The 26,779-nt window shown below is 38.0% G+C and overlaps 1 protein-coding gene and 1 long non-coding RNA gene across 2 annotated transcripts in view; one reads left to right on the forward strand and one right to left on the reverse strand.

Moving 5' to 3' along the window:
• The window catches only part of LOC141508025 (uncharacterized), a 74,544-nt gene that overhangs the window by 3,860 nt on the left and 43,905 nt on the right, over nt 1-26,779 (forward strand). Inside the window, exon 2 of the long non-coding RNA XR_012474323.1 lies at nt 10,843-10,967. This is a non-coding gene — a long non-coding RNA (uncharacterized LOC141508025). The remainder of the gene's footprint in view (nt 1-10,842; nt 10,968-26,779) is intronic.
• LOC141508023 (uncharacterized) overlaps nt 1-26,779 on the reverse strand; it is a 51,102-nt gene that overhangs the window by 1,910 nt on the left and 22,413 nt on the right. Inside the window, exon 5 of the mRNA XM_074216269.1 lies at nt 12,208-12,315. Within this exon, the coding sequence (XP_074072370.1) occupies nt 12,208-12,315 (108 nt within the window). The remainder of the gene's footprint in view (nt 1-12,207; nt 12,316-26,779) is intronic.

A 26,779-nucleotide genomic window follows, 5' to 3' on the forward strand; every position in this document is an offset into this window, starting at 1 on the left:
AGCTATGTGTTTCAGACTTAGCCAATTTCCTTATCTGTAAAATGGTCTTGGAGTGAGTTAAGTAACACAGTGGATAGCATACCAAGTCTAAAATCAGGAAACTTCATCTTCCTGAGTTCAAATCCAGTCTCAGATACTTAACTGTGTGACTTTGGGTAAGTCATTTAACCTGTTTGCTTCAGTTCCCTCATATGTAAAATGAATTGGAGAAGGAAATGGTTAAACAACTCCAGTATCTTTGCCAAGAAAACCCCAAATAGGGTCTTGAAGCCTCAGCTACAACTGAAACAACTAAAAAAAAAAACACTGGAAATTATATCATTTACTTCCTTTTCTTGTTAAGAGGCAGTGTAGTAGATAATCATCCTCAAAATGAAGAGAACTTGTATTCAACTCCCGTCTGACAACATTCTAACTCTTATCCTTGGGTGAATCACCTTCAATGCTCCTGGAAACTCTCTTAGCCTATAAATTCCAGAGAAGGTGCTAATTTACATTTGCAGAGAGTTTCCTCACCCAGGAATTCCCTACATCAATGATATCACAAGTCTAGACCCTATTATTATTGAAGCTCACAGGGTTATTGTAAAGAAAGTACTTTGTAAAACTTAAATAGTGGAATCTTAACATATAAATAATCATTGTTGTTATTGAGATGTTTCAGTTGTGTCCAATTCTCTCTGGCCTCATTTGGAGTTTTCTTGCATTTCCTTCTCCAGCTTACCTTAACTGAGACAAACAGACTTAAGTGACTTGCCCAGGATCACACAGCTAGAAAGTGATTTGAATTCAGGTTTTTGTGACTATAGGCTTGGCACTCTGTACCACCTAGCTGCCCCAACATATAGTTACTGTTATTTTATTGTTACTATTACTGCTACTTTACTATTAATATTACAACCAAATAATCTCTTCGTATTTGTTTCCTTATCTGTAATTTGGGGAAGTCAAAAACAATGTTAGTCCTTTAAGGACTGGTCATGAGTAACTAATAAAGATATGGTGCCACATAAATATACTACACCAATGTGTAACAGCAGTTAATTATATTGTTACACAATTGTCACTTTTAATAATCATGAATAATTATTACACAATGTCAGTTGTTTTTTCTTTCTTGTCATCTCCCACCCCATCAAGTGTCCTAGATTTATTTAAATTAAAAATAAACTCATAATTTCTTAGTAATGATTTTTCTTTTCATTTGAAGGGAGAAATGTCCCAATCCAACTGTAAAATAAACTACTCCATAGAAGACAGAAAATATATCATAGAAACAAGAACAGAAGTAGAAATATGCAAGAATTACTGGGAGAAAATAACAGGATAGAAAATAATGCTTATAGAATTTATTGTCTATATGGGTAATGAAATGAACTGAAAATTTTAATCTGAGCAAATATATACGATCTCATTAATGTCACTGAAACATGATAGATTGGAACTCATGACTACAAACCAGAACCTCTCTACCTGGCGGTCAATTCATGAATCTGGGAGTAGATACATGGAAAAGAACATTTGGGCGAAGACAAAGGAGAAACAGAGGGAATAACATTACTGGTGTATAATATATCCTTCTTAGTCCTATGGAAACTAGATTTATGCAAGAGATAGTACTTATGGGAGACTTCAAATACCCAAACATCAGATTGAAAAATCTGAAAAATTCTTAATTTTTCAGTGACAATTTTGTCTTATAAAAGATAAGGAAGGGGGCGGCTAGGTGGCGCAGTGGATAGAGAACCGGCCCTGGAGTCAGGGGTACTACCTGAGTTCAAATCCAGCCTCAGACACTTAATAATTACCTAGCTGTGTGGCCTTGGGCAAGCCACTCAACCCCATTTGCCTTGCAAAAACCTAAAAAAAAGTAAAAAAAAATAAAAGATAGGGAAAATGATGAGCCAGATTCCTATCTTGAACTTATTAAGTGGATGGCTAGGTGATATAGTGGATAGAGCAATCACCCTGGAATCAGGAGAACCTGGGTTCACATTTACACTCCATTACTTACTGTGTCACTCTGATTAGTCACTTAATTTGATTGCCTCAAAAAAAAATGTGATGAAGGAGGAATGGGTGCATGGAAACTTTGGAGAAAGGGACCTAAAGAAATAAATGTGGTGACATAGTGAGCTCTCTGATTCATTGAGACCTAAAAATCACCTTTAATGGGGTGTTCCAAAAGTCTTAGTGCAGTTTAAAGCTTTAATTATTTACAAGGGAATTCCTTCAAAGAGAAATATAACTGTGGCATAGACCTGAAAAATAGGGTCAGGGAGTTTAGTATGAACTGAAGCAGGCAGATCAGTTATAAGAGCAATGCTAATTTTTCCACCTACTCTACCATAATTCAGTGAGTTGCTAAAATGATGAACAGAAAAGGAAAAATAAGAGGAACATGATGCATGTTTTCTAGGTCCTTAGGACCTGGAAGTATTCGTTCTTTGGCTATGTATATGTGAATAATCAAGGGTATGGGTACAGCAAGGAATATTTCACAAATGTTATCATGGCAAGGCTGCATGGGTCCATAAAGTTAGATACCATGCTGTTGGCATTGTTGTAAACAATTTAAGGGCAAGATTCTAGTTAAGAAAATTAATGTGGGTATTGAGCTTATTAAGTATTCTAAAAGAAAAAAAGAGTTTTTTTGAAGCAAGTAAAAGATGATGATTAGAAGCAAAAGGAAGCTCCCCCCCCAAAAAAAAGTTTGTGTTCAACTGAAACATCGATCTACTCCAACCAGAGAAGCACACTTTGTGAGAACCTATGGCAAGGAACCTGAGCTGTTGTAACCAATCCCTTACAAATTCATGGCATAAATTACTGTCTTTTTAAAAAAAAACCCAACAAACCCCCCAAAAGTTTCTTGGATTAAACAAAAACAAAAAAATTAAGAGCAAGGCTAATGGCTATTTTCATTTCATTAAGATTTATGAAACTCACTTTAACAGCAACTCTGTGAAGTAGGTTTATAAGACATCTATGTTTAAAGAGAATGCTATTTAGAAAATTATTTTCATTAAGATGAAATTTTTGCTGTTTTTAGAATTTTATGAATACATTACGGGAAATTTTGTTCTCTATCTGCACTAGCCAGAGGAAAACTACCAGGGTGGGAAGGGGTCTGGATACCATGAGGTAGAAGGGAAAATTGAAGAGTCTGTGCACTTCTGACTCGGAAAAATGGAAAACAAAAGGTAGAGTCATGATCATTATCTTTGCAAAGTTGAAGGCAGGTGGCAAAATGGGTAGTTAAACTTGAGTTTGAACCCTGACTCAAGTGGGTGAGTCACTTAATCTCTCTTTGCCTCAGTTTCTGCATCTGTAAAGTGGGAATAATAGCAAGTAACTTACAGGATTGTGAGAATCAAGCAAAATAATAAATGTAAAGTTAAAATATTTAATTTAAAATTTATTTATTATTTAATTTAAAATATTTAATTTAACTTAAAATTTAAAATATTATGTAAACAGTGGTGATGATGAGGATGATATGATAAATTAAAACATGTTATATGACAACAGAGTTTTTATTGGGTGGTACACAAAGCATAATAATATAATTAGTTTATGCAAATTAACAAAAAGCAAATTTCAACCCAAAATATGGAAGAACTGTTTAACAACCAGGCTTTCCAACTATAGAATAGTTATAGATTATAGACTATAGACTATAGAATAATGACTTCCTTGTCACTGGAAGTGTTTAGGAGAAGGTTAGATGTCCACTGATCGTGGGTTCTGTTTTTTTTTTGTTTGTTTGTTTTTTAGGTTTTTGTAAGGCAAATGGGGTTAAGTGGTTTGCCCAAGGTCACACAGCTAGGCAATTATTAAGTGTCTGAGGCTGGATTTGAACCCTGGCACTCCTGACTCCAGGGCCAGTGCTCTATTTACTGTGCTACCCAGCTGCCCTGATCATGGGTTTTGAAGAAGAAATTCCAGATTGGCAAAAGGTTTGGGACAGGGGTTCCACTGATCTGTCATGAACCAGTTAGGTGATAAGAAATATTCTGAATCTACTGATGGAATGAGAGACATCATATAGACAATTTAGCTTGTACCTCTTCCTTCCCCTGGTCTTTCCTGATTTAGGTGCATGTGATTTTGGTTGGTTTCATAGGCCCCAGTCTTTCACAATTTGGGATGTGGTTAAAATGTTAACACTGCCCAGGTGAGGTAACACTGGACTGAAACTTATTTACAAAGCAGTATCGATGGTGGAGATCACATCTTGTGTTTTAAAAAGGGCAGGGACATTGAAAAAATTTGGGATAGGAGGACTTTCATGTGGGCAGGACTGGGCATGAGTGAGATGGAGAGTAAAGGAAACGTGGAGTAAGAAACTATTGCTTGGTGGTAGAGCCATGAGAACTCAAAGAGTTATGAGAACTCAATCACCCCTGAGTCTCTCTTCCTTCACCTTTCCTGAAAACAGACACAAGACAGAACAAGGCAAAGCAATGATTACAATAGGCTTTCAAGATGGGATATTAGACTGGAAAATGAAGAGATGCAGATTTTTGATGTGACATAATGAGTCATCTGGAAGGGAGAGAGTTCCCCTTTAAGTAGAGGGTATGAGTTTTGAATTACAGTAGATGGTCACTGAGGTTCCTTCCAACTCATATCTTCTTTTTGAAAATGTTACAAGATACTGCTGAAGAGATAGTAAAACTGAATTAATGACAAAAATCATTCATGATATTGTCTATGGATACAATAAAGAAAAGATGGTACAATTGGAAGGAAGGAAGGAGACGAATGTGTATTAAATGTCTACTTTGTGCTTGGCATTATTCTAAGGGATTCATAAATATTATCTCATTTGAATCTCAAAATGAACCTGGAAGGTAGATGCTGTTATTATCTTCATTTTATAGTTGAGGAAACTGAGGCACAGGGACTTTCTGATTCCAGACCTGACTATCCACTACACCAGAATAACTGGTTAAACTGTATCTGGGTAATTGATTAATGGATTGATATTAACCTGGATTGATGAACTGATGAAGCGAGGTTTCTAGTAGTATTCTGAAGAACTCTATCCTTGACCTTGTTTTCTCTAATATTTTACCAGGGACTTTGAATTGTGAATGATAAAGTTGGGATGTGTATTAATATATGTAGATGACAGATTTGATGTCCATAGAGATCTCAACAGACTGTTAAAGAGGATCTAATTTATCAAGGTGAAATTTAATAAGGATTAAGGGGCAAAGGGTAAAGCTGAGCACCTGCTCTTGGGTTAAAACAAAAGAAGATAAAAACCTCCAATACCAGCAAGGTATTTTAATAGAGGTTTTTAATAATTACCAGTGTATATAAGTCATTGCATAATTTGGCTTCTAGTCAGTTAGTTAGTAGGCATTTAATAAGTGTCTACTTTGTTCCAAGTGGTATAGTGGATGGAGAATTGTATCTGAAGTCAGCAAGACACCTTCCTTCCCGAGTTCAAACCTGATCTCAGACATTAGCTCTGTGACCTTAATCAAATCATTTTATCCTGTTTGCATCAACTGAAAAATGAGCTGGAGAAGAAATGGCAAACCAGTCCAGTATCTTTGACAAAGAAATACCAAATGAGGTCATGAAGAGTCAGATATGACTGAGAATGACTGAACAACAACAACTAAGTGCTAGACTCAGTGTTAAAAGACAGGGATACAAATACAAATAAAAACAAAATCTCTCCCCTCAAGGAACTTAACATTCTAATGGGAAAAGACTGCTTAGCCAGTCAGTCTACCAAAAATATGTACACTGATCCCAACTGGAATACTATACTTTGCTTTGGGTACCATATTTTAAGAGGGATATTGACACAGTGAAGCAATTGATTCTGAAGGGACTTGAAGCCATAGCATTGGGAAATTATTGGAGAAACTGGGAATCCTTAGCCTGGAAAAGACTCGGACATGAGAGTGGGGGGGAAAATGTTAGCAAATATAGATAGCTTTAATATTTGCAAATCACTTTACCATATATATCTTTCTTGAGCCTCATAACAATTCTATGGAGTAGTTTCTTTTATTATTCTATTTTACAGATGGAAGAACAAACTTAGAGATTAAGTGAATTACCCAAGGTCACATAGTAAGGCTTTCTAATTCTGAGCTGGAATTTTTTTTTTTTTTGGAAAGGCAATGAGGTTAAGTGATTTGCTCAAGGTCACAGGGTCGGTGCTCTATCCACTTCACCACCTAGCTGCCTTGGCTTTCTAATTCTGAGTGTAGTTTGAGCATTTCTCTGGACAGAGTAGATAGCTTCATATATGTAGTGTTGTTTAATCGTTTTGAATTTCATCTGATTTGTGACTTCATTTGGGGTTTTCTTGGCAAAGATACTGGAATGATTTACCATTTCCTTCTCCAACTCACTATATCTGAAGAAACTGAGGCAAACAGCATTAAGTGACTTGCCCAAGGTCACAGAGATTGTAAGTAACTGAGGTCAGATTTGTACTCAGGAAGTGGTATCCTCCTGACTCCAAATCCAGCACTGTCCATTGCACTTACCCAATAAATTCCAGGGGCTTACTATTGACTCCAGGATCAAATATACAATCCTATTTGATTTGCTCTATCTCTCAATGTTATTCCCTATTCTTGGAATACTTTCCCTTTTATCTCAGACTTTTGGCTTCCCTGTTTAGCTTCAAATCTCAGCTGAAATCCCGGTAGTGTCTTCCCTCTGAGAGTGCTTCAAGTTACTCTGTATATACAATTTTATTCTTTTTTATGTATAACCTTTTATAAAATTCATTCATCCCTTGGTTGCATTCCTGATTCCTCATACTTTGTTTACAATACTAACAGAAACCTTTTCACCCTGGAAGCTCATGCTTCCTAGGACTTCTCACACTGAAAGACCTGGTTCTTGACTGGTTCTTTCTGGAACCCCCATTTTAAGAAGGATGTTCAAAATCAGTCATGGCTTTATTTCTTTCCAGGCTCTACCCTCCAGACTATCTAAAGACTGTGCCCTGATGCTATTTTTATTTATTTTTAATATATTGTTCCCCCCCCAATAAAATCTCTATAAGGGCAAGGGTTGACTTTCTTTCTGTTAGTATTTTTATTCTGCACAGTACTTGGAGTAAAATAAGCACTTAATGAATGTTTATTGATTGTTTTTGACTGACTCTATATCTTGGTTGTACATAGTTGTTTACATATTGTTTACTCCATTAGATTGTAGGGTCCTTGAGGACAGAAACTGGTGTTCTTTAATTTTGTTTGGTTTTACTTTTGCAATCCTTTGTATTCCTGGTGCTTAAAACATTGCATGACATAAAAAGGGATTAATAAATGCATAATGACTCACTGATTTATTGGAAAAATGAAGGGGTTTGACTAGATGGCTTCTGAGCTTTCTTCCAAATTTAGATCTATGACAGAGAGGCAGATTAGGGATAAAAATAAGGGAAAATACCCACCTTTTTTTAACAATTGAGTTTTTTTTTTTTTGCTTTTCTATTTGATAGTTTATTTTATTTTTTCCTCCAATTTGTATCATGAGAAAACAGTTGGAATTTTTTAAGTAATTGAAGTAATTCATCAAGGGTACAGGAAATGTTCAAGAAGAGATGAGATGTCCACTCACTAGAAAAGCTAAGAGAGAATTTCTGCATGTAATGGAAAGTTTGATTGAATGGTTTCCTAAAACCACCTTCAACTCAGATTCTACCCAAGCTCATGACAAATGACTGATTTTCCCTATCAATCAATCAGTCAACAAATCTTTAGGAAGTGCCTAGTAAGTGCCAGGTACTGTTAAGAGCTGAGGCTACTAAGAATTCCTGCTCTTGAGGAGCCCACAGCCTAATGGAAAAGACAACATAAAGAACCTATATACAAGATAAAGTGGATATAATCACCAGATAGAAGACACTAGCATTAAGGGGGATTCAGAAAGGCCTTTGTAGAAGGTGGTATGGGACCAAAGGGAACCAGAGAAGTCAAGAAGTAGGAAAAAAAAAGGAGTGAGAGTATTTCAGAAAGTGAAAATGGCTGGAACTGACATAATATTTTGTTCAAGAGCAAGACGCAATTGCAGCTAGATTGTAGGATATGCTGGGGGTGAGTAAGGTAAGAAGATTGGAATGGTGGGGAGGGAAGATTATGAGGGGCTTTAAAAGTCTTTAAAAGATTTCATATTTGGTCCTGCAGGTGACAAGGAGTCACTGATGTTTATTGAGTAAAGGGGTCAGACTCATGCTGTGGGAAAATCACGGGTGGCTAAATAGAGAATGGATTGGAGTGAGAAGAAACTTGAGGCAGGTAGACTCACCAGCAGCCTACTGCTACAATCCAGGTCTGAGTCTAGGTTTTTCTTTTTTCTAAATTTAACTACCTCCATGTTTAATATAGAATTCTGGGCTCTCAAAAATAGGTGGAGATTGACTGCCTGACAGTTTGCTTGAGTGATTGGCATAGAATGATTGGATATATGATGAAGGAAATTTATATGTTTGACTTAAATATTGGACCAGTGGATGATAACTATATTGATTTACAGCAGGGGTGGGGAAGGACCCTTTCTGCCAAGGGTCAATTGGGTATTTAACATCATTCTCCTGATATACTTGATCACACTTTAACTAATTCACCCCTAAAACCTCATGGATTTATTGAATTTTTAGTCCCATCTGCAGTTGCCTTGACAGCACCTACCAAAAGATTTCAACAGGACTAATATGGCCCATGAGCTGGAAGTTCCCTGCCCCTCGTTTATAGGCTAGGTATGATGTAGTGACAAGACTTCTGGATTTAGAAACTCAGGATGAACCGGGTTTGAATCCCACCCAGGGGATTCTTAATACTCTATCACTTTGGGAGAGTCATATGACCATAGATTTAGAGCTTGAAGGGACTTCAGAGATAATTTTCAACCCCCCCCCCCTTTTGTATTTTTGGAAGCACTTGGAGTTGGGTGATTTTCCCAGGGTTACATAGCTAGTAAGTGTCTCAGGCTGGATTTGAAATCAAGTCCTCTAACATCAGGGCTGGTTGCTGCCTAATTAGGTGTGCCTCAACTCTTTCTTTTAAGAACAAAGAAACTGAGGCCCAGAGAGATTAATATGTCCAAATGAAGTTTTTTTTTTTTTAGATTTTTGCAAGGAAAATGGGGTTAAGTGGCTTGCCCAAGGCCACACAGCTAGGTAATTAAGTGTCTGAGACCAGATTTGAACCCAGGTACTCCTGACTCCAAAGCCGGTGCTTTATCCACTACACCACCTAGCAGGCCCCCCACATGAAGTTTTATAAATGGAAAGGAGCAATCATTCCAATTCAAAATGTGTTGGCCTTCCATGCTGCTTCTGAGCTCTTAGGAACCCCTTAATTATGAATATTACAAAATTACAAAGAATCATTTCAATGAATCCTCCTTTGCACGGGTTGCCACTCCATATCTTTTCAGATTTTTTTATTTTGTCAATTATTTTACCTTCTTTAAAATATTATTTGGTATAATTTTCTGTAGAATTTAATGTGGAAAAATATGGGAGGGAAGTTAGGTGATGAGTCATTAACCACTAATAGTCTCAACAGCCTGATCTGTAAAATGGTTATACTAATAGCACTTACCTCAGAGCATTATTGTGAGGATAAAGCAGCTAGGTGGTGCCCTGAATAGTACTGACCTAGGAGTCAAAAGGATGGGAATTCAAATCCAGCCTCAGACACTTGACACTTACTAGCTGTGTGCTTGGGCAAGTCACTTAACTCTATTTACCTCCCATCCAGAGTCATCTCCTGTCAGACTGATTCATATCTGGCCACTGGCCCCAGGGGAGAAAGTGAGACTGGTGACTTAGCACAGCAGCCCTTCACTCAAATCCAATTCATGTGCTTGTCATGGCATCACCTCCCCTGATTGTGATGGTATTCTTTGATATTGAAGGACAACCATCACCATCCTCATTGTGAGGATCAAATGACATAATGACTGTAAAGTTTTATAAACCTTAAGTGTAAATGTTTGCTATGATCATTATTGTCAAGATTTCTCAAGAGGCAAGTCAATTATGTTAAGAACAATGAAAAGTTTTAAAACAAGAATTTCACAGAAAGCTGAAGTTTATGTTCACAATTTAAAAATAAACAAGCCTTGGTTTTCTAGGAAACTTCAGACCTTGGGGCCTGAAGCAGCATGGAAGGTCAACACATTTTGAATTGGGATGATTGCTCCTTTCCATTTATAAGACTTCATTTGGACATATTAATCTCTCTGGGCCTCAGTTTCTTTGTTCTTAAAAGAAAGAGTTGAGGCACACCTAAGTAGGCAGCACCAGCCCTGATGTCAGAAGGACTTGAGTTCAAATCCAGCCTGAGACACTTACTAGCTATGTAACCTTGGGCAAATCACCCAATTCCAAGTGCTTCCAAAAATAAAGAAAAGGTTTGCCTTTCCCCACTCCCTTGCTACTTTAACCAATCTTTCCATAGTCAGAGGCACTGGGCTATTTGCTGACTGTTTCAAGTTAGGAGCTCTCCATCACCCTTTGTTTGCCTGTTAAAAGGTATTTGTTTTGTGTTGCTTGCATTCAGCAGTAAGAGCCTCCCATTATCCTTTTTTTAAAAGAGGTTTGGTCAAAACTAACTGGGAATCTAGACCTCCCAATGGCAAGCCTCACGACTTGTTTCATTTTGGCCTTTCTGTCCCAGAAGCCCCTCCTATAAATTTATAGGTATGAGACTGAAAATTTGCCTAGCTCCCTTGGCTGTCCTTTAGAGATTCAGTTGTGATTTTGCTAAGACTTGGGGGGGGTGGGGCAGAGAATAAGATGATTTGCATTGAACTGGACCTCCCACTGTTGTCTAATCTTGCTTCTAGGCTGTTCCCTGGCAACAACTCCCTGCAGGGGGATATGAAGAGGAAATCTCCATGGTGACTGTTGATATGGTAGGATTATAGATGAAACAGTAGCTCTTCTAGCCATGGCTTCTACAAAATACTGAGTGAGTTTGCCCCCAACTGCTTTCCCTCCTTCCCTCTGTTCCCTCCACTATCATGTTATGATTGCCTCAACCACACTAACACCTCTACCTTACTTCCTCCCCAGTTCCTCTATCTTGACATCACTGAATCACATGAAGTCAGAACTGGACGGGACTATACGGGTTTCATTTTATAGATGACAGAACATGATATTACTGTCATTTCAGTTGTGACTCTTTGTGACTCCATTTGGAGTTTTCTTGGCAGACAGACTGTAGTGGTCTGCCCTTCCCTTCTCCAGCTTATTTTACAGATGAGGAAACCGAGGCAAGAAGTTGCCAGGATCATATGACTATTATCTGAGGTTGGATTTGAAATTCCTGACTCCATTCCATCCACTTCATTATTAGTTACCTTAGGAAACGCACAATCAGAATTATAAAGGAGCTCACATAAGGTGAAGCAACTTCATAGTAGGTGAACTGAAACCAGAATTTAGAACTCCTGATATCTCAATACTCTTTTAACTGTTCCAAAGGGAGACCTGACTTGGGAAGGGACTACTAGATTAAAGACAGACTGTGTTGTAATATGGAGACTAACGTTCCTTTTTGACTTTGCATCCTGGCCCAAGTGACTTTATAGTTGTTTCTGTAAGACATTCCCTTACCAACCTCCTTGCTTTTGTACAGGGTGGCCTCCAACTTCATTCTCATTTCTGACTCCTAGAATCTTCTAACGTGAAACTTTTTCTTATTCACCCCAAATTCTAGATTCTAGTGAACTCTGAAATTACTTTGTATTCCTATATATATGTGTGTGTGTGTGTGTATGTGTGTTGTATGTACCTGGTGAGTCTCCCAATAGAATGTAAGCTCCTTGAGGACAGTTTCATTCCCAATGCCTATATAGGGTCTCTCACATAGCAAGTAAGTAAATACTTGGTGAATGATTTTTGACCTGTATCTTGCAACTGTGTGATTTTTGTCCCACTCCCTCATGTTTCTGTCAAACTGGGTCCTTACTCTAATCTGCCAAATCAAACACCCAGAGCCAAGCAAGGACTGGTGAGTTTCCTGATTGCAACTGGTTGTGCTGGCTTAGGGTTGCCACCCCTCACTGGTCCCTATCTTTCTGGTGACTCACAGGGGCCCACACCCAAGAAGTCTAGCTATCATGGACACAGCAGAGAACTCAAGGAGATGGTCTGAGTGGACCACTGATTGTGCTCACTGTGAACAAGGTCCTTTGGCTCCATACCTGGCCTTCTTCATTCCCTTCTCTCTGTAGTTTCAGGGTCTGAAAGCTGAGTTGAAGGAACTCCTCATTCAGCTCATCCAGGGTGTCTTCCAGCTGCCAGATCTTGCTCTAAAAACAAGAGTGACATGCCCTTACCATTCTGGCATAGTGTTTGCATTTCCATCCACCCTAGTGTTCCTAGTGCTGTGCTGTTTGATGACTGTTTCACAGGCCAAGAACTCTCATCATTCTTTGTTTGCTGGTTAGGAGTATTTGCTTAATGTTGCTTGATATCCTGTCTGCCATCTTCTTTTCTTTAAAAAAGAGGTTTGGTCAAAATGAATTGGGCATCTAGACTTCCCAAGGGAAAGGTTGGGGGCACAAAAATGTTTCATTTTAACCTTTCTGTTTTCAGCCAGGTCCCAGAAGACTAAAATGCCCCATCTTTCCCCTCCTCTAGGCTTTTAAACTAACTCTTTGGTGTTTTTAAAAATATATTTTATTTATTTTGTGATATAGTTCCCAATTACATGTAAAAATTTTAACATTCATTTTATATGCGGCTAAGTGATAGCAGTGGATGGAGGACTATTCTTATAGTCAGGAGGACAGGAGTTAGAATCCAGCCTCAGACACTTGACAATTAGCTAGCTGTGTGACCTTGGATAAATCACTTAAACCTGATTGCCTCACATCTAGGGCCATCTCCAGTCGACCCAGATGATTCTTGAGGAGATGTAGGGTTGGTGACTTAGCATAGCACCCCCTCACTCAAATCCAATTCACATTCTTGTCATGGTGTCACCTCTCTGATGTCATGGTCTTCTTTGAGACTGAAGCACAAACATCATCATATCTTACGGGGGTGCAGGACTCCACCCTATTTCTTTGCTTTCTCATCACCACTATCCTTTGGTGAAACAAGGACTACCTTGTTACCCTGGCTCTGAGAGGTGAACTCTCACCTATATAGGGTCCAGACCTTTACTACAATTTCCAGTTATGGAATCATCATGCCTCCTTGGAAGAACCTTCTTCCCTTTCTAGCATCCATATATGCATTTTTTTTTCTATTAGAATATAGGCTTCTTGAGGACAGGGACTGATTTTCTTAAATGTATATAGTTTGTATTTAGTACATTGTTCCTACCCCTCCCCTTTTCTCTCCCTTCCCCACTTGCTTTTTCCTCTGTTCTGTCTTCATTCTTCCATCCTCTGTCTCTATCTTTGTCTGTCTCTTTCCCATTGTCTTTATCCCCCTTTCTTTTTTCTCTCCCTTCTTCCTTCTTGATCTTTCTTTCTGTCTCTGTCTCTTTCCCCCCACTCCCCATTGACCAAATCTCATCTGTACTCTGTACAGCAACACACTATGTGTATTTTTTTTTTTGTTTTACATGACTACAACATTTTTCTTCTTCCCTTTCCTCCCTAAAATTACAAAGTGGGTGGTGATGTAGGAATGGAGAGAGGAAAATGGAAGTCTAATAATGACAGTGATGTAGGAAAGGTCATTACTATAATAGTTCTTGGCTCTAATTATTGTTCCTGCCTCTAAGTCTTTCTTCCTCCAATGCCTCCTGCATACAGCAGTTAGAATAATCTTTCTAAATTGTAGTTTTGATTAGGCCACTCTCTTATCTGTAGAACTTTCAAAGTTTCCTATTCTATAGAATAAAATCTATACTTCAAAGCATAGTATTAAAAGCCAAGAAGACAGATAAAGGATCAGTTCATGTTGTTCAGTCATGCCCAACTCTTTGTGATCTTGTGAACCACAAAAAAAAACCATGGGGTTTTCAGACTGTTTCTTCCTCCAGTGAATTAAGGCAAACAGAGGTCCAGTGATTTCACCAGGCTCCACAGTTGGTCAGTGCTTGAGGATGAATTTAAACTCTGTTCTTCTGTCTCCAAGTCTAATGCTCTATGCACTGAGCTGCCCACAAATGTCTACTGAATAGATTTAGAAGCCAAAGTCTAGCACTTGTCTAGGCCAAATCCATCACTTTACTGATCAATAAACTAGGCCCAGAAAGATTACATGACCTACCCCTGGGGTATTTAGAGTCAGATAGGAGTTTAACTCTGGTCCTTGGCTCCAAATTCAACACACTTCAACTATATCAAGTTATTTTTCTATCTTACCCCAATCTACCTTTCTAGGTTTATCTTTCATTATTCCTTTACATGCATCATAAAATTCAGGTAAACTAAACTGTCCATTGTTCCCTGAACCTTCTTTGTTTAATGGAATTGAAATGAGTCTCTAGTTACTTCCGGCTTTAATTTTTTTTCTCATGCTTTTCCTTCTATTTGGGATGCCTCCCACTGACTGCATTCTAACTGGGATCAAATCCCTTCCCAATCCTTTCCCCCTTCCATCTGTCAAAACTGAGAGGCATTATGTTGGAACAGAGAATCAAATTAAGGGGCAGAAGAGACCAAGGTCCACATTTTACCACTGATATTTTTTAGTTATATAGACTGCATTTTCCAAGTAAAATGTGACTAATACTACTTATCGTACTATACTGCCTTCAAAGAATATTGTGAGGACCTCTCTCATTAAAGAGAAGTCCTCTAGCAAAGGTTAAATGACCATCTCAAAGATATGTTGTAGAGTTTGTTTGTTTAGGTATGCGCTATTCTGGCCTCAGATGTTCCTTCTGTTTTCTTTTTTCTCTTATATCTTTTGTTTTATTTAGTATTTTATTTTTTCCCACTTACATGTAAAAAAAAAATTTTAACATTCATTTAACATTTTGCTTTCCATATTCTCTCCCTTCCCCATTTCCCAACCCATCTCATTGAAAAGGTGAGCCATTTGAATAAGATTATATATATGTAGACACGTAAGACATTTTCATAGTAATCATGTTGTGATAGAATATATATATATATATATATATATATATATATATACATATATATATATATATATTTACCAGGAAAAATTGAGTAATAAAAGTATGCATCAATCTATATTCAGACAACCTAAGTTCTTTCTCTGGGAATACAAGGCATTTTTCAGATGTTTTTCACTTGGAGAGGCTGTGATTCTGGAAGGGCATTATAAACTGTGAAGCACTATATAAAGTGCCTGCTATTCTTCTTCTTCTTCTTCTTCTTCTTCTTCTTCTTCTTCTTCTTCTTCTTCTTCTTCTTACCTGTTCTTCAATTCGGTCCAAATGTTGTCTCCTTAATAAAATATTCACAAATCTCCCCTCCCCACACTCAGAAAGGGAAGGAAGAAAGGAAGGAGAGGTGGAGAGACCTTGTCCTTCCTTAATGCTATTTATCTCTAACAGCCTTGATCCCTTTGCTCTCTTTCATCATTATTAATGTTCTTATCACATTCCCTTTTTCCGGTCTCAGTGAGGCATTGGTATAGGACATGAGTGAAGCTTTGTCCACCCTCTATGGGTGTTAAACTCTTGGTAAGGAATCTGTCTTGTCCATCTTTGCATAACCTGCAAGCCTTAGTATAGTCCTTTTCTTCTAGCAGTTGGCTACTTGGCCAGAGTAAAATGGAATCAAAGTGAATCCTCAGCCCATCTTCTTCCTAGGAATTGTACAAGTGATAATCTAAACTGTAGGATTAGGGTATTCTATGAGGTTGGTTGTCTTTCTTTCACCAGCAACCCCTGAGGTTTGGCTAGCTGGCTCCCCCTTTTGAACTTTTATTATTACTACACTCTGGCCTGAATTTTCTACCTGAAGGCAAGGACAGATTTTTCCCTTTCTCTTCCAAACCTTACTCCATGTAAATAACACTTAGTTTAGTTTTTTTAAGGGTTTTATTATAAAATGTCACAAGGAAATATCAAGTCAACAACATATATAGGGGTAAGGATAACAAGGGGAAAATTATAGTGTTTTTACAAAATCACAGAATCTTAGAGGTAAAGGAGCTTTATAAGTTATCTTGTCCTTCTGTCTACCTAATGCCTGTAGTCTCTACATCATTTACATCATTGAAAAGGTAAGCCATTTGATTAAGAATGATGATACTTGAATAGAATTTTTCTTATTATTAAGTTGTTTTAGTTTTGTCTCTTTGTGATCCCATTTAGATTTTCTTGGCAAGAATTAATATGGTTTGCTATTTCCTTCTCCATATCATTTACAAGTGAGAAAACTAAGGCAAACAGGATTAAGTGACATACCCTTGAATCACACTGCTAGAAAATGAGGCTATATTTGATTTCAAGTTGTCCTGATTCCAGCTCCAGTGTCTATCTTCTCTTCTACCTAGCTATGTACTTGAATAGATTAGGTTTTCTTAACTCATGGTATACCTATATTATCTTGGTCATAAAGAAGATGCTTGTTCAAAAACATTTTTTTAAATCTCTGATTTACATGATGATCTTTTCTTGCTAGTACTGATAATTGTAATAGCTTCTTTTTTTTTTTGTCTTTTTGGTAAGGCAATGGGGTTAAGTGACTTGCCCAAGGCCACACAGTTAGGTAATTACTAAGTGCCCGAGGTCTGATTTGAACTCAGGTCCTTCTGACTCCAGGGCTGGTACTCTATCCACTATGCCACCTAGCTGCCCTTGTAATAACTTCTTAATTGATTTCACTGTCTCATCTTTTCTTTTTTCTAGTTTATCTTCCACAACATTGCCTTTAGGGAGCTTCCTCGCCCACTAGGGGACAACATATCTTAGCAGTTCAAACTCCTCCCTTCAGCATTTCACTATATGACTCCAGATGAACTTTCAGGTATGCCTAGAGAGGTCTTCATGTTCTCTCCGGTGTAGCCAAATGGGATTTCTTGCTGGTTGTAATACACAAGGTAGGGTGTGTTCAAGAAAGACTAGTACCTTGGTGTGAGGGCTACCCACTACCCAACCCTCTTCCTGTGACTGCTTTCCTCCTTTGATGTCCACTTGAGTCATCTAACTCTCACATGTGGCTCCAAGAAGCTGTAGCATACACAGTAGCTACCTTGGTAACCGTTTTGGCAGTCAGGTTAAACCAGGTTGTGGGTAACTGAGGGAATTCCAAACTCATCAGTGAGTTGTTGGGGGGATGTCCACCCCAAACATGTGAAGTTTTCCACTGGTGGAATGGGTGGATGAGAATACTTCATTCCAAAAGCCATGAAGCCAGTTGAAGCAGGTGCCATGGAGTGCTTAGAGTTTGGTTAGACATCTAAGTCTCCAAGGTCATCCATTGAATCTAGCACATCACCAGTTGTCTTGACTCTGTCTTGCTATGCTGGATCATGATGACTTTGGAGGAGAGAATGAGGTGGATGACTTTGTGCAGCTCTATTTCACTTAAATCCAATTTATATAGGTATCAAAAGACATCACTCACACTTTACCATTTTTCAAAGTCCTGTGGCAACAGGCAAATGATGAAGCAGCAGGTATGGATACATTGAGAGCTGTAGTCACAACCTTGCACATAGTGGGTCCTGGTCATAGGTTCATTTCCCCTGGGTGACTAAGCAGCCCTTTCAAGGATCACACTGATCACATCCTGATAACAGAAGGGCCTAGAAAAGGTGCCCTAAAAATTGTCTGCTTACCCAAGCCTGTTCTGATTACTGCAGGGATCCCACAGTGTGGTTGAGACACAAAAAACCCTACAAAAACTTCTTCAAAGAATATTTCACTCATCATCAGTGCATGGAATGTGCTCATACTCATAGACAACACAAGATCCAATGGACCTGAAAGATGGACAATTCTTGCTACATGAGGACCCAGCAGGTATCATATCCAAATAGCAACCCTGAGTGAAACAAGGCTGGCAAATGGAGGCCAGCGAACTGAAATTGGAGTTGCATATACATTTTTCTGGAGTGAAGGGGAGCACCATTGAAATTAGGGTAGATTTTGCAATCAAAACTAACTTAGTCAGCATTCTTGAATGTTTACCAAAAGGAGTGAATGACAAGCTCATGAAAATGAGATTGCCACTTCTAAGAAACTACCATGCCACCATCATTGGTGCCTATGCTCCCACCATGATAAATATAGATGAAGTTAAAGAAAAATTTTATGAAGACCTGAAGACCTTGTGATCAGTGTACTAAAGGAGGATAAGCTCAATTCTGGGCAATTCTAATGCTAGAATAGGCTTAGATTACCAGATATGGCAAGAAGTCCTTGAGAGGGATGGAGTTGGAAACAGCAGCAGCAATGGTCATCTTCTACTGAAGACTTGTGCATCTCATGACTTCATCACAAACACTGTCTTCCATTTACCTAAACACAATGAAACTTCCTGGATGTACCCTCATTGGCATCTATTAGACTATGTGATCATAAGGAGAAGAGACAGACAGGATATAAGAGTGACAAAGGTAATGTGGGTACAGATTGTTGGGCTGATCACAGACACCTCATCTATAAACTAAATATTCACATTCAACCAAAGTGATGGCCTCAGGCAAAATGACTTCTAGAAGAATTAATGTCAGGAGATTAGAGTGTCTCTTGGAGTGGGAACAGTTTGTTACTAACTTAGAGGGAAAACTGAACCAACATATATGTTGGCAGCAGCGGAGCAAAAAAGAATGGACAACTTTCAGAGATCTGGTGAACAGGACTGATTTTGCTCATCTGGGTCAGAACACTCAAAAACATCAAGACTGGTTTGATGAAAATGATGGGGGAAATACAGAAGCTGCTAAATGAAAAAACAGGAATTCCACAGGGTTTACAAGCAGGATAATTCATCAATTTCTAAGAAGACAGCATTTAATTCCATCGGAGATAAAGTACAAGTGAAGCTTAGAGAGATGCAAGTCTCTTGGCTCAGTAATAAGGCAGATGAAATTCAATTTTATGTAGACAATAACAAATCAAAATGGTTTCATGATGCCCTAAAGGCTATTTCTGGGCCAAAGACATATAGTGCATCTCAGCTACTCAGTGCTGATGGATCCACATTGATTAACCACAGAAACACGATCCTAGAGACATGGGCTGAACACTTCTATAATGTTCTTAACAGACCATTATTAATCAATGCAGAAGCCATTGACCATTTACCTCAAGATGAAGTTAATCAGTCTCTAACTGAAGTTCCAACTGAAGAAGAGGTTTTGAATGCCATTAGGCTCCTTTCAAGTGGCAAAGCACCTGGTGATGATTCTATTTCACTTGAGATTTACAAGGAAGGTGGTCCATTGTTCACCCAAAAACTGTCTGAAATTTTCGAGGTTATTTGGCATGAAGAGGTTATCTCCCAGACATTCAAGGATGTTTCCATCATCCATCTCTATAAAGGTAAAGGGATTGTTCTATGACAATCACAGGGGTATTTCTCTTTTAGTTATTGCTGGTAAGATTTTTGCCAGAGTCCTTCTCAATAGACTTATCCTTCACTTGGAAGATGGTCACCTCCTAGAAAGTCATAATGATGACTTCAGAAAGGGTCAAGAAACAATTGATATGCTGTTTGCTGCCCGACAACTCCAGGAAAAATATCAGGAACATAACAGAGATATGCTTACAACATTTGTAGATCTAAGCAATGCTTTTGAAATTGTCAGTTGTGAATTTACGAAAAATTATGTCAAAATTTGTTTGCCTGGAGTTCATCAGTACTGCATGTCAGTTCCATGATGGCATGCATGGAAACATTCTGGATAGTGCATGATGCCCTTGAGATTTCTCAGTCACCAATGGGGTGAAACAAGGATGTGTCCTTGCTCCCATACTTTTGAGCATCATGATTTCAGTCATGTTATCAAAAGCCTTCACTGAGGATGAACAAGGCCTCAACATTAGCTACTGCACTGATGGCAACTTGAAGACCAAAAGTGAAGGGAGTATTGGTGCAAGATCTGTTTGTAGATGATTGTGTACTTAATGTGGCCCCTGAAGCTGAAATGAAACAAGATATGGATTGATTCTTTGCTTCTTGTAATAATTTTGGTCTAACAATACCAAGAAAACACAGGTGCTCCATCAGCCAACATCACACCATCCATATGTTGAACCATTGATTACAGCAAATGGAAAAGTTTATCTTGGCAGTGTCCTTTCCAAGAAGGTACACATGACAATGAGGTTGATACTCACATTACCAGAGCTAGTTCAGTATTTGGGAGGCTCCACAAGAAAGTATGAGAGAGAAGAGATATTAGACTGGCTACCAAACTGAAGGTCTACAGAGCCCTTGTGCTGACCTCATTGCTAAATGCCTATGAAACCCAGACAGTCTACCAAAGCCGTATCAGGAAACTGTCACTTCCATTTAAGTTGTTTTAGGAAGATTCTGAAGATCACCTAGCAGGAGAAGATACCACATACTGAGGTCCTTTCTGGAGCTAAACTGCCTAGTATTCCAACATTACTACATTACTACCCAGAGTGTAACTATGGGCTGGTCATGTTATTAGAATGCTAGATGTACACTTGCCAAAGAACACATAAAGGGCAAGAGATCACAAGGGAGTCAAAAGAAGTGATACCAGGACACCCTGAAGGTCTTTCTTAAGAACTTTGGAATTGATTGTGCAGCATGAGAGACACTGACACAGGACCACCCAGCATGGCATGCCCTCATCAGTGAGGATGCTGTGCTCTATGAAGAAGGCAGAATTGAAGAAGTTGAAAAGAAACATCACATACATACGTTTAGAACACTCACCCCAGGTGTTCACATGGACTGTTTGTGCCCGACCTTTGGGAGAGCATTCTGAGCTTGTATTGGTCTAATCAGTTACAGTCAGATACACTGTAATTTGTCTCAAACACAGAGATGTCATTTTGGTCTTCTCCAATAACAAGGACAAGAATCAATTTACAACATGCTATCTCCATGCCTTTAAATTCAGATAGCTGAGCAAAAATTTGCATTTTCTTATGAACCAGGTCTCACTTCCCAGTTCCAAATCATGTCACTATGTATCCTGCCCTCTCCCAGCTCAGCTCTATTAGAAAACAACTGCCTTGTTTGCTTTTATTTAAATCTCCAGTTTAGAAAAGCTTTTGGAATGTACTGCCTGCTCTATCTTCTTTTCTGTCTGCTATCCATCTATCTATCTATCATATATCCATGCACTCTTTTCTCACTGCCACCTTTAGAATCTTGGGCATCCTTCCAAGCTTAGATCAAATGTTGCTTCCTATAGGAAAGTCTTATTAAACTTGCCAATGCTAGTGCACTCCAAATTACTCTGTGTTTACTATATATGCATTATATTTATATATGTGTAGATAGTGGATAGATTGCTGAACCTGGAGTCAGGAAGACCTTAGGAAAGACACAGCCTGTGTTTACCTTAATCCAATAGAGAAGGAAAGGAAAAACTGCTCCAGTATCTATGTCCATAAACTCCTCTGGCCAGTATGGTCCCTGAAGAATCCAACATGACTGAATAATGCAACAAATTATATATGTGTGAGTTAATGTATCCATGTTGATTCCCTTGCTAGAATGTAAATACCATAAGAGACTTTAATTTTTATCTTTGCATCTTGAGTATCTAGCACATGGTAGATACTTTAATAAATAAATGCATGTTAATTGATAAAACTTGCTATCCTGATTTGATTTCTGAGAGGTAGCATGGTATAATAGTTTAAAGTTAGAAGAAATGTGGGTTCTAATCCTGTCCCTGATGTGTGGCTATGGATCTGCCAGCTTCTCTAAGTCTGAGGGTTGCTAAGTCTTAATTTCTTATCTTTCAAAATGGGGATAATATATCTACAAAATTTATTGAACAAGGCTGTTGTGAGGATCATAACGTTGTATATTGTGTTTTCTTTTCTTTTTTTTTTTTTTTAGATTTTTGCAAGGCAAATGGGGTTAAGTGGCTTGCCCAAGGCCACACAGCTAGGTAATTATTAAGTGTGTGAGACCAGATTTGAACCCAGGTACTCCTGACTCTAGTGCCAGTGCTTTATCCACTACGCCACCTAGCTGCCCCAATATTGTGTTTCCTTTATAAGTCTATGTTAATGCATATAACTTCATTGTGTCTGTAAACTTATCAATGTGGTTACTCTATAAATATTGAATTGGTATATAGCCAACAGTGTAGTGTTATCTTCTCTCTTTGGTTTCTGATACTTACTATCTGAGTGCTAATGGTAGAAAGGCTATATAACTGCAAAACGAGAGAGAGAGAGAGAGAGAGAGAGAGAGAGAGAGAGAGAGAGAGAGAGAGAGAGAGAGAGAGAGAGAGAGAGATCCCAGAAATTGGCCATCATCTCTCTTAGCTCACCTCTCTGGCCTGAATCTCATTTCCTTTCTGTGGTAGTACAGTTCAATCTCATCTGGCCTGGACATTGGAAATTTTGGTGTTTATCTGATGAATTTATTTTGGGAAAGAAGAGTTATTATATACTTCAGTGCTCTTATAGTCTGCTTCCCCAAATTTTCCAAGATCCCTTCCAGTCCTGCATCCTATAATTCTTATCTCTTCGAGGAAGTATTCAAAACAAGGAGCTGTCCCTTTTACAGGGACAAAGCCTGAATGGGTGAATTAACAATACAAAACTCTGCAAGTATACCAAGGTGGTAAACAAACAGCATGCTTCTCTCTCCTCCCCAGGCAGTTTAGATTTCCTCAGCTTTCCTGACATCTTTGTCTCATTATTGATGTCTTAGTTTTGGCCTGGCTTCCATTCCTGTTGGCCAAATCCAGAATACTCAGTATGGTCTCAGGGAATGAAAACTGCTATCATCATTAACTGGAGATAACTCGGCTTTCTATTTTTTTAATGTTTTTTTTGCCCTTAGTTTCATACATTCACCACTGCTTACTTTTCTCCATTTCTATTACTATCATCCAATGCGTCATTCTCTTCTTCTACCTCCATCTGGTCTCCAACTTTGATTACTGTGCAGTACAAAACTGTTTCTTCTTTCTTTAGCTGTCATCTGTCTGATTGCAACACTCCAGTAGCATGTCTTCTCCCCCTCAACTGCTTTTCCTGGACTTTTGGCTTGTGGGGAGCTAAGAACTGCATCCTTTGCCCAATGTCCTCTCATCACGAGATCTTGTGTCTTGATTCTCTGGGGTTTAAAAAAAAAAGACCCTCTCCAAGGATTTTCATTCATGGGCTTTTAACCTCCTTGTATGTCTCTGAGTAGATTTCTTCCTTTGAGATATCAATAGATCCAGCCCTGGAGGCTATTTTTCTTCTTTTGACTCATTTCTTCTTTCTTGGGTTCTAGCTATAATGACTGGTTTTGCTCTTATGATTGAAGTTGGCTTTTTCATCCTATTATCCAGATTGTGGCATATCATAATATTTGTAAAGCATTTGGTACAGAGTCTGGCAAAGAGTAGGTACTATATATGTATTAATTATTATTATTGAAAAGGGAAGTGAAACTAGAGTCAGGAGTAACCCAGGTTCAGTCCCTGTCTTGGACACTTACCAGTTGAATAAACTTGGGCAAGTTCTTTAACTTCTCTGGGCCTCAGTTTCTTCATTTGTAAAACATGGACTCTAGTCTTTGAACTTCCTATCTCTTTAAAAGTGCAGAATTGTTATGATGAAGCCATGGAGTGACAAGAGGAAGAATGCTGGTTTGGGAATTAGAGGGTCTGGATTTTAATACTGACTTGGTCAACCATGTGGGTAGATGTCTCTTAACTGGAAACTGGATCTTGACTAAATGATTTCTAAGGTTTCTTTTGGCCTTAAGATGCCTACTTTCCTCACCTCTTCACCCTTCATTTGTTTTCTAGAGGCTAAGGGACCCTGGATAAGAGTATTGGGCTCTGACTCCTTTTTCTTAATCTGGGATCCATATGCTGTTCTGAAGACAGCACCTTCTCCCAATCTGATTTCCTTTTTCTTGTTCTGATCCCTTTTTTGCCATCGAATTTCCCTTGCCTCTTAATTAATTTATAGATAGGAGAAGTCAGATATATCCCAAAACTGCTGAAAAATTGAAATCCTATAAGGGTTCCTATGTTTTAATCCATCAATTGACAAATGATTTAGAGGGACCACCATCTTCCTTTGATTTCAGAGTTTCTTCTGATTGGTTGGCTATAGGGAAGATTAGGACTTCTTTAGTTCTTTCTCTCTTAAAAAAAAACCCCTAAAATTATTTAACCATTCTCAAGCTATATTGTTTAAAAAGTATTTGCTGTTATTCCCTACAGGAAAATAAAACAACAGGAAGTTTTTCAGGATGATAGTCTAGTAGTTAATCCTGGGCTAGAAGTCTATAGAATGGGAAAGAAGCCTCATTATTTATATTTTTTCCTCCTTCTTGGATCTGGCCCTTCTCTTTCATATCTTCTCCACTCAAAGCCCCATGTGTTTCCAGACACTTTCCTTCTCCCTTCCTTTATAACAGGAAGTGGAATCTTCTAATATCCTTGTTTTGTCTCTTGTTTAATTCTCATAATGAAGGGAATTAGACTTTAGGGTGAGCCATTGGGCTAGACAGAATTAATTTATTCTTTGGAGAGATACAACAAGGAAGTATAATTCATGATCTCACTTTTGTATATATCTGTATATGTATGTATGTATGTATGCATGCATGTATTCAATCATCTACCTATCTCTTTTTCTGCTTGTCTCTATCCATAAATATATTCATGCCTTTATTTATTTTATCTGTCTGTCCATTTATTTATTTGTTCATTCATTTACTCATTCACTTGTTTATTTAGTTGTTTTCTGGGCTTTTTATTTATTTATTAATGCATCCATTTATTTATTTATACATCTCTGTGTATTTATATATATATATATATATATATATATATATATATATCTGTGAGTGTGTGTGTGTGTGTATGTGTGCATGTGTGCATGTGGGTGCCACTTCCTTTTCTAGTAGATTAAGGCAAAAAGAGGCTAAGTGACTTGCCCTGGATCACATAATTGGTGAGTTTCTGAGACTGGATTTAAATTCAGATCTTCTTGACTCCAGATCCATTTCTCTTTCCAATACTCCCCCTAATAGTCTTCCTGATACTAGAAATACAATTATACATTCTTGGCTAATTATCTAACTTGGGTATGATTTATGTGAGAGAGTGGATCATGTTCTCTTTGGATTCTATCCCTCAGAAAATTACATCCAAGAATCATTCATTGCATGGCAATATTATTCAGCATAGATTCTGATCATTTGGATTTACTTCTAGTACACACAATTTAAAATTATAATGGAAATCACATAAGCATACAAAAAAAAGATGTGTGGTTGAGTAGGCACAGGTATAATCAGGGAGAAATGGAATAGAAGTCATGGCAACAGGAAGAAGTGTTCAACCTGTGAGTAAACTTTATGGTGCATGGAAGAGATCTTTTACTTGGTAGCCTTATAATTTCTTGTTTTTTTGTTAGGTTTTTTGCAAGGCAGTGGGATTAAGTGACTTGCCCAAGGCCACACAGCTAAGTAATTATTGTGTCTGACTCAAATTTGAACTCAGGTACTCCTGACTCCAGGGCTGGTGCTCTATCCACTGCACTACCTAGCCGCCCCTAGCCTTATAATTTCTAACAGTGCTGGACACATGAGAATTTAAATAATCAAAGAATAAATGAATGAACCAGCAAACAAATAAATGAAATTTTCTTGAGTGGTCCCCTTTTCTAGCTTTCAGACCATATGAAAGAATAATATAAATTACTAGTAATGTGATCAATGTAAATTAAAACAACTCTGAATTTCACCTCACATTTATTAAAGTAGCAAAGGTAATGAGACAAAAATAGGAAACATTAGAAGAGTTATGGGAAGACAGGTACATTAGTGCATTATTCAGGAGTGAATTGGTTGTTGTTCATGAAAAAAATTTGGAATTATTTTAGCTAAGTCAAAAAATTGCATATGCTTTCTGCTTCAGTGATACAATTACTAGACATATAACCCAAGAATGTCATTGACAGAAGTCAAGGTACTATGGGTACCCATATGTTGGGGAATGATTGAACAAATTGTGATATATTTTAGAATGTTATTAAGCTATAAGAAATGAAGACTATGAAGAATCAGAGAAACTTAGGAAAATTTATATAAATTCATGTTGAACCAAAAGAACAATTTACTTGATAATCACAATCATGTCAAATTTAGAACTCTGATCAATGCAGTGATCAATTGTGACTTTGGTGTACTGAGTATAAATAAATACATGCCTCCTGCCTGTTGGCAGAGTGGTAGGCTGAAGATATGCAATTAGGCATACATCTTTGGATATGGCCAATTTATTGATTTGTTTTGTTTAATCGTGCTTTTTTTTTGAAGCAAAGAACCATTGTGTTGGAGGGATTAGGATAGTAGGGTATCACTGGAAAGCACGGGAATAAAAGAGCATCAATTATTTTTTTTGAAAAAAGAATTTTCTGGGGGTGGCTAGGTGGTGCAGTGGATAGAGCACCGGCCCTGGAGTCAGGAGTACCTGAGTTCAAATCCAGCCTCAGACACTTCATAATTACCTAGCCGTGTGGCCTTGGGCAAGCCACTTAACCCCATTTGCCTTGCAACAACCTAAAAAAAAAAAGGATTTTCTGGCAAACATAATTTTTATCGTTTTTTGGGACATATGATATCAGTGGTGTGGGGCAACTCCTTAGGAAGAAATTTACAAATGTAGATGGCTCCTCTTCTGAAAAATATAGTTTTAGCATCATCTGGCTGT

Source organism: Macrotis lagotis, chromosome 1 (assembly GCF_037893015.1).
Source record: "Macrotis lagotis isolate mMagLag1 chromosome 1, bilby.v1.9.chrom.fasta, whole genome shotgun sequence".
Lineage (NCBI taxonomy): Eukaryota > Metazoa > Chordata > Mammalia > Peramelemorphia > Peramelidae > Macrotis > Macrotis lagotis.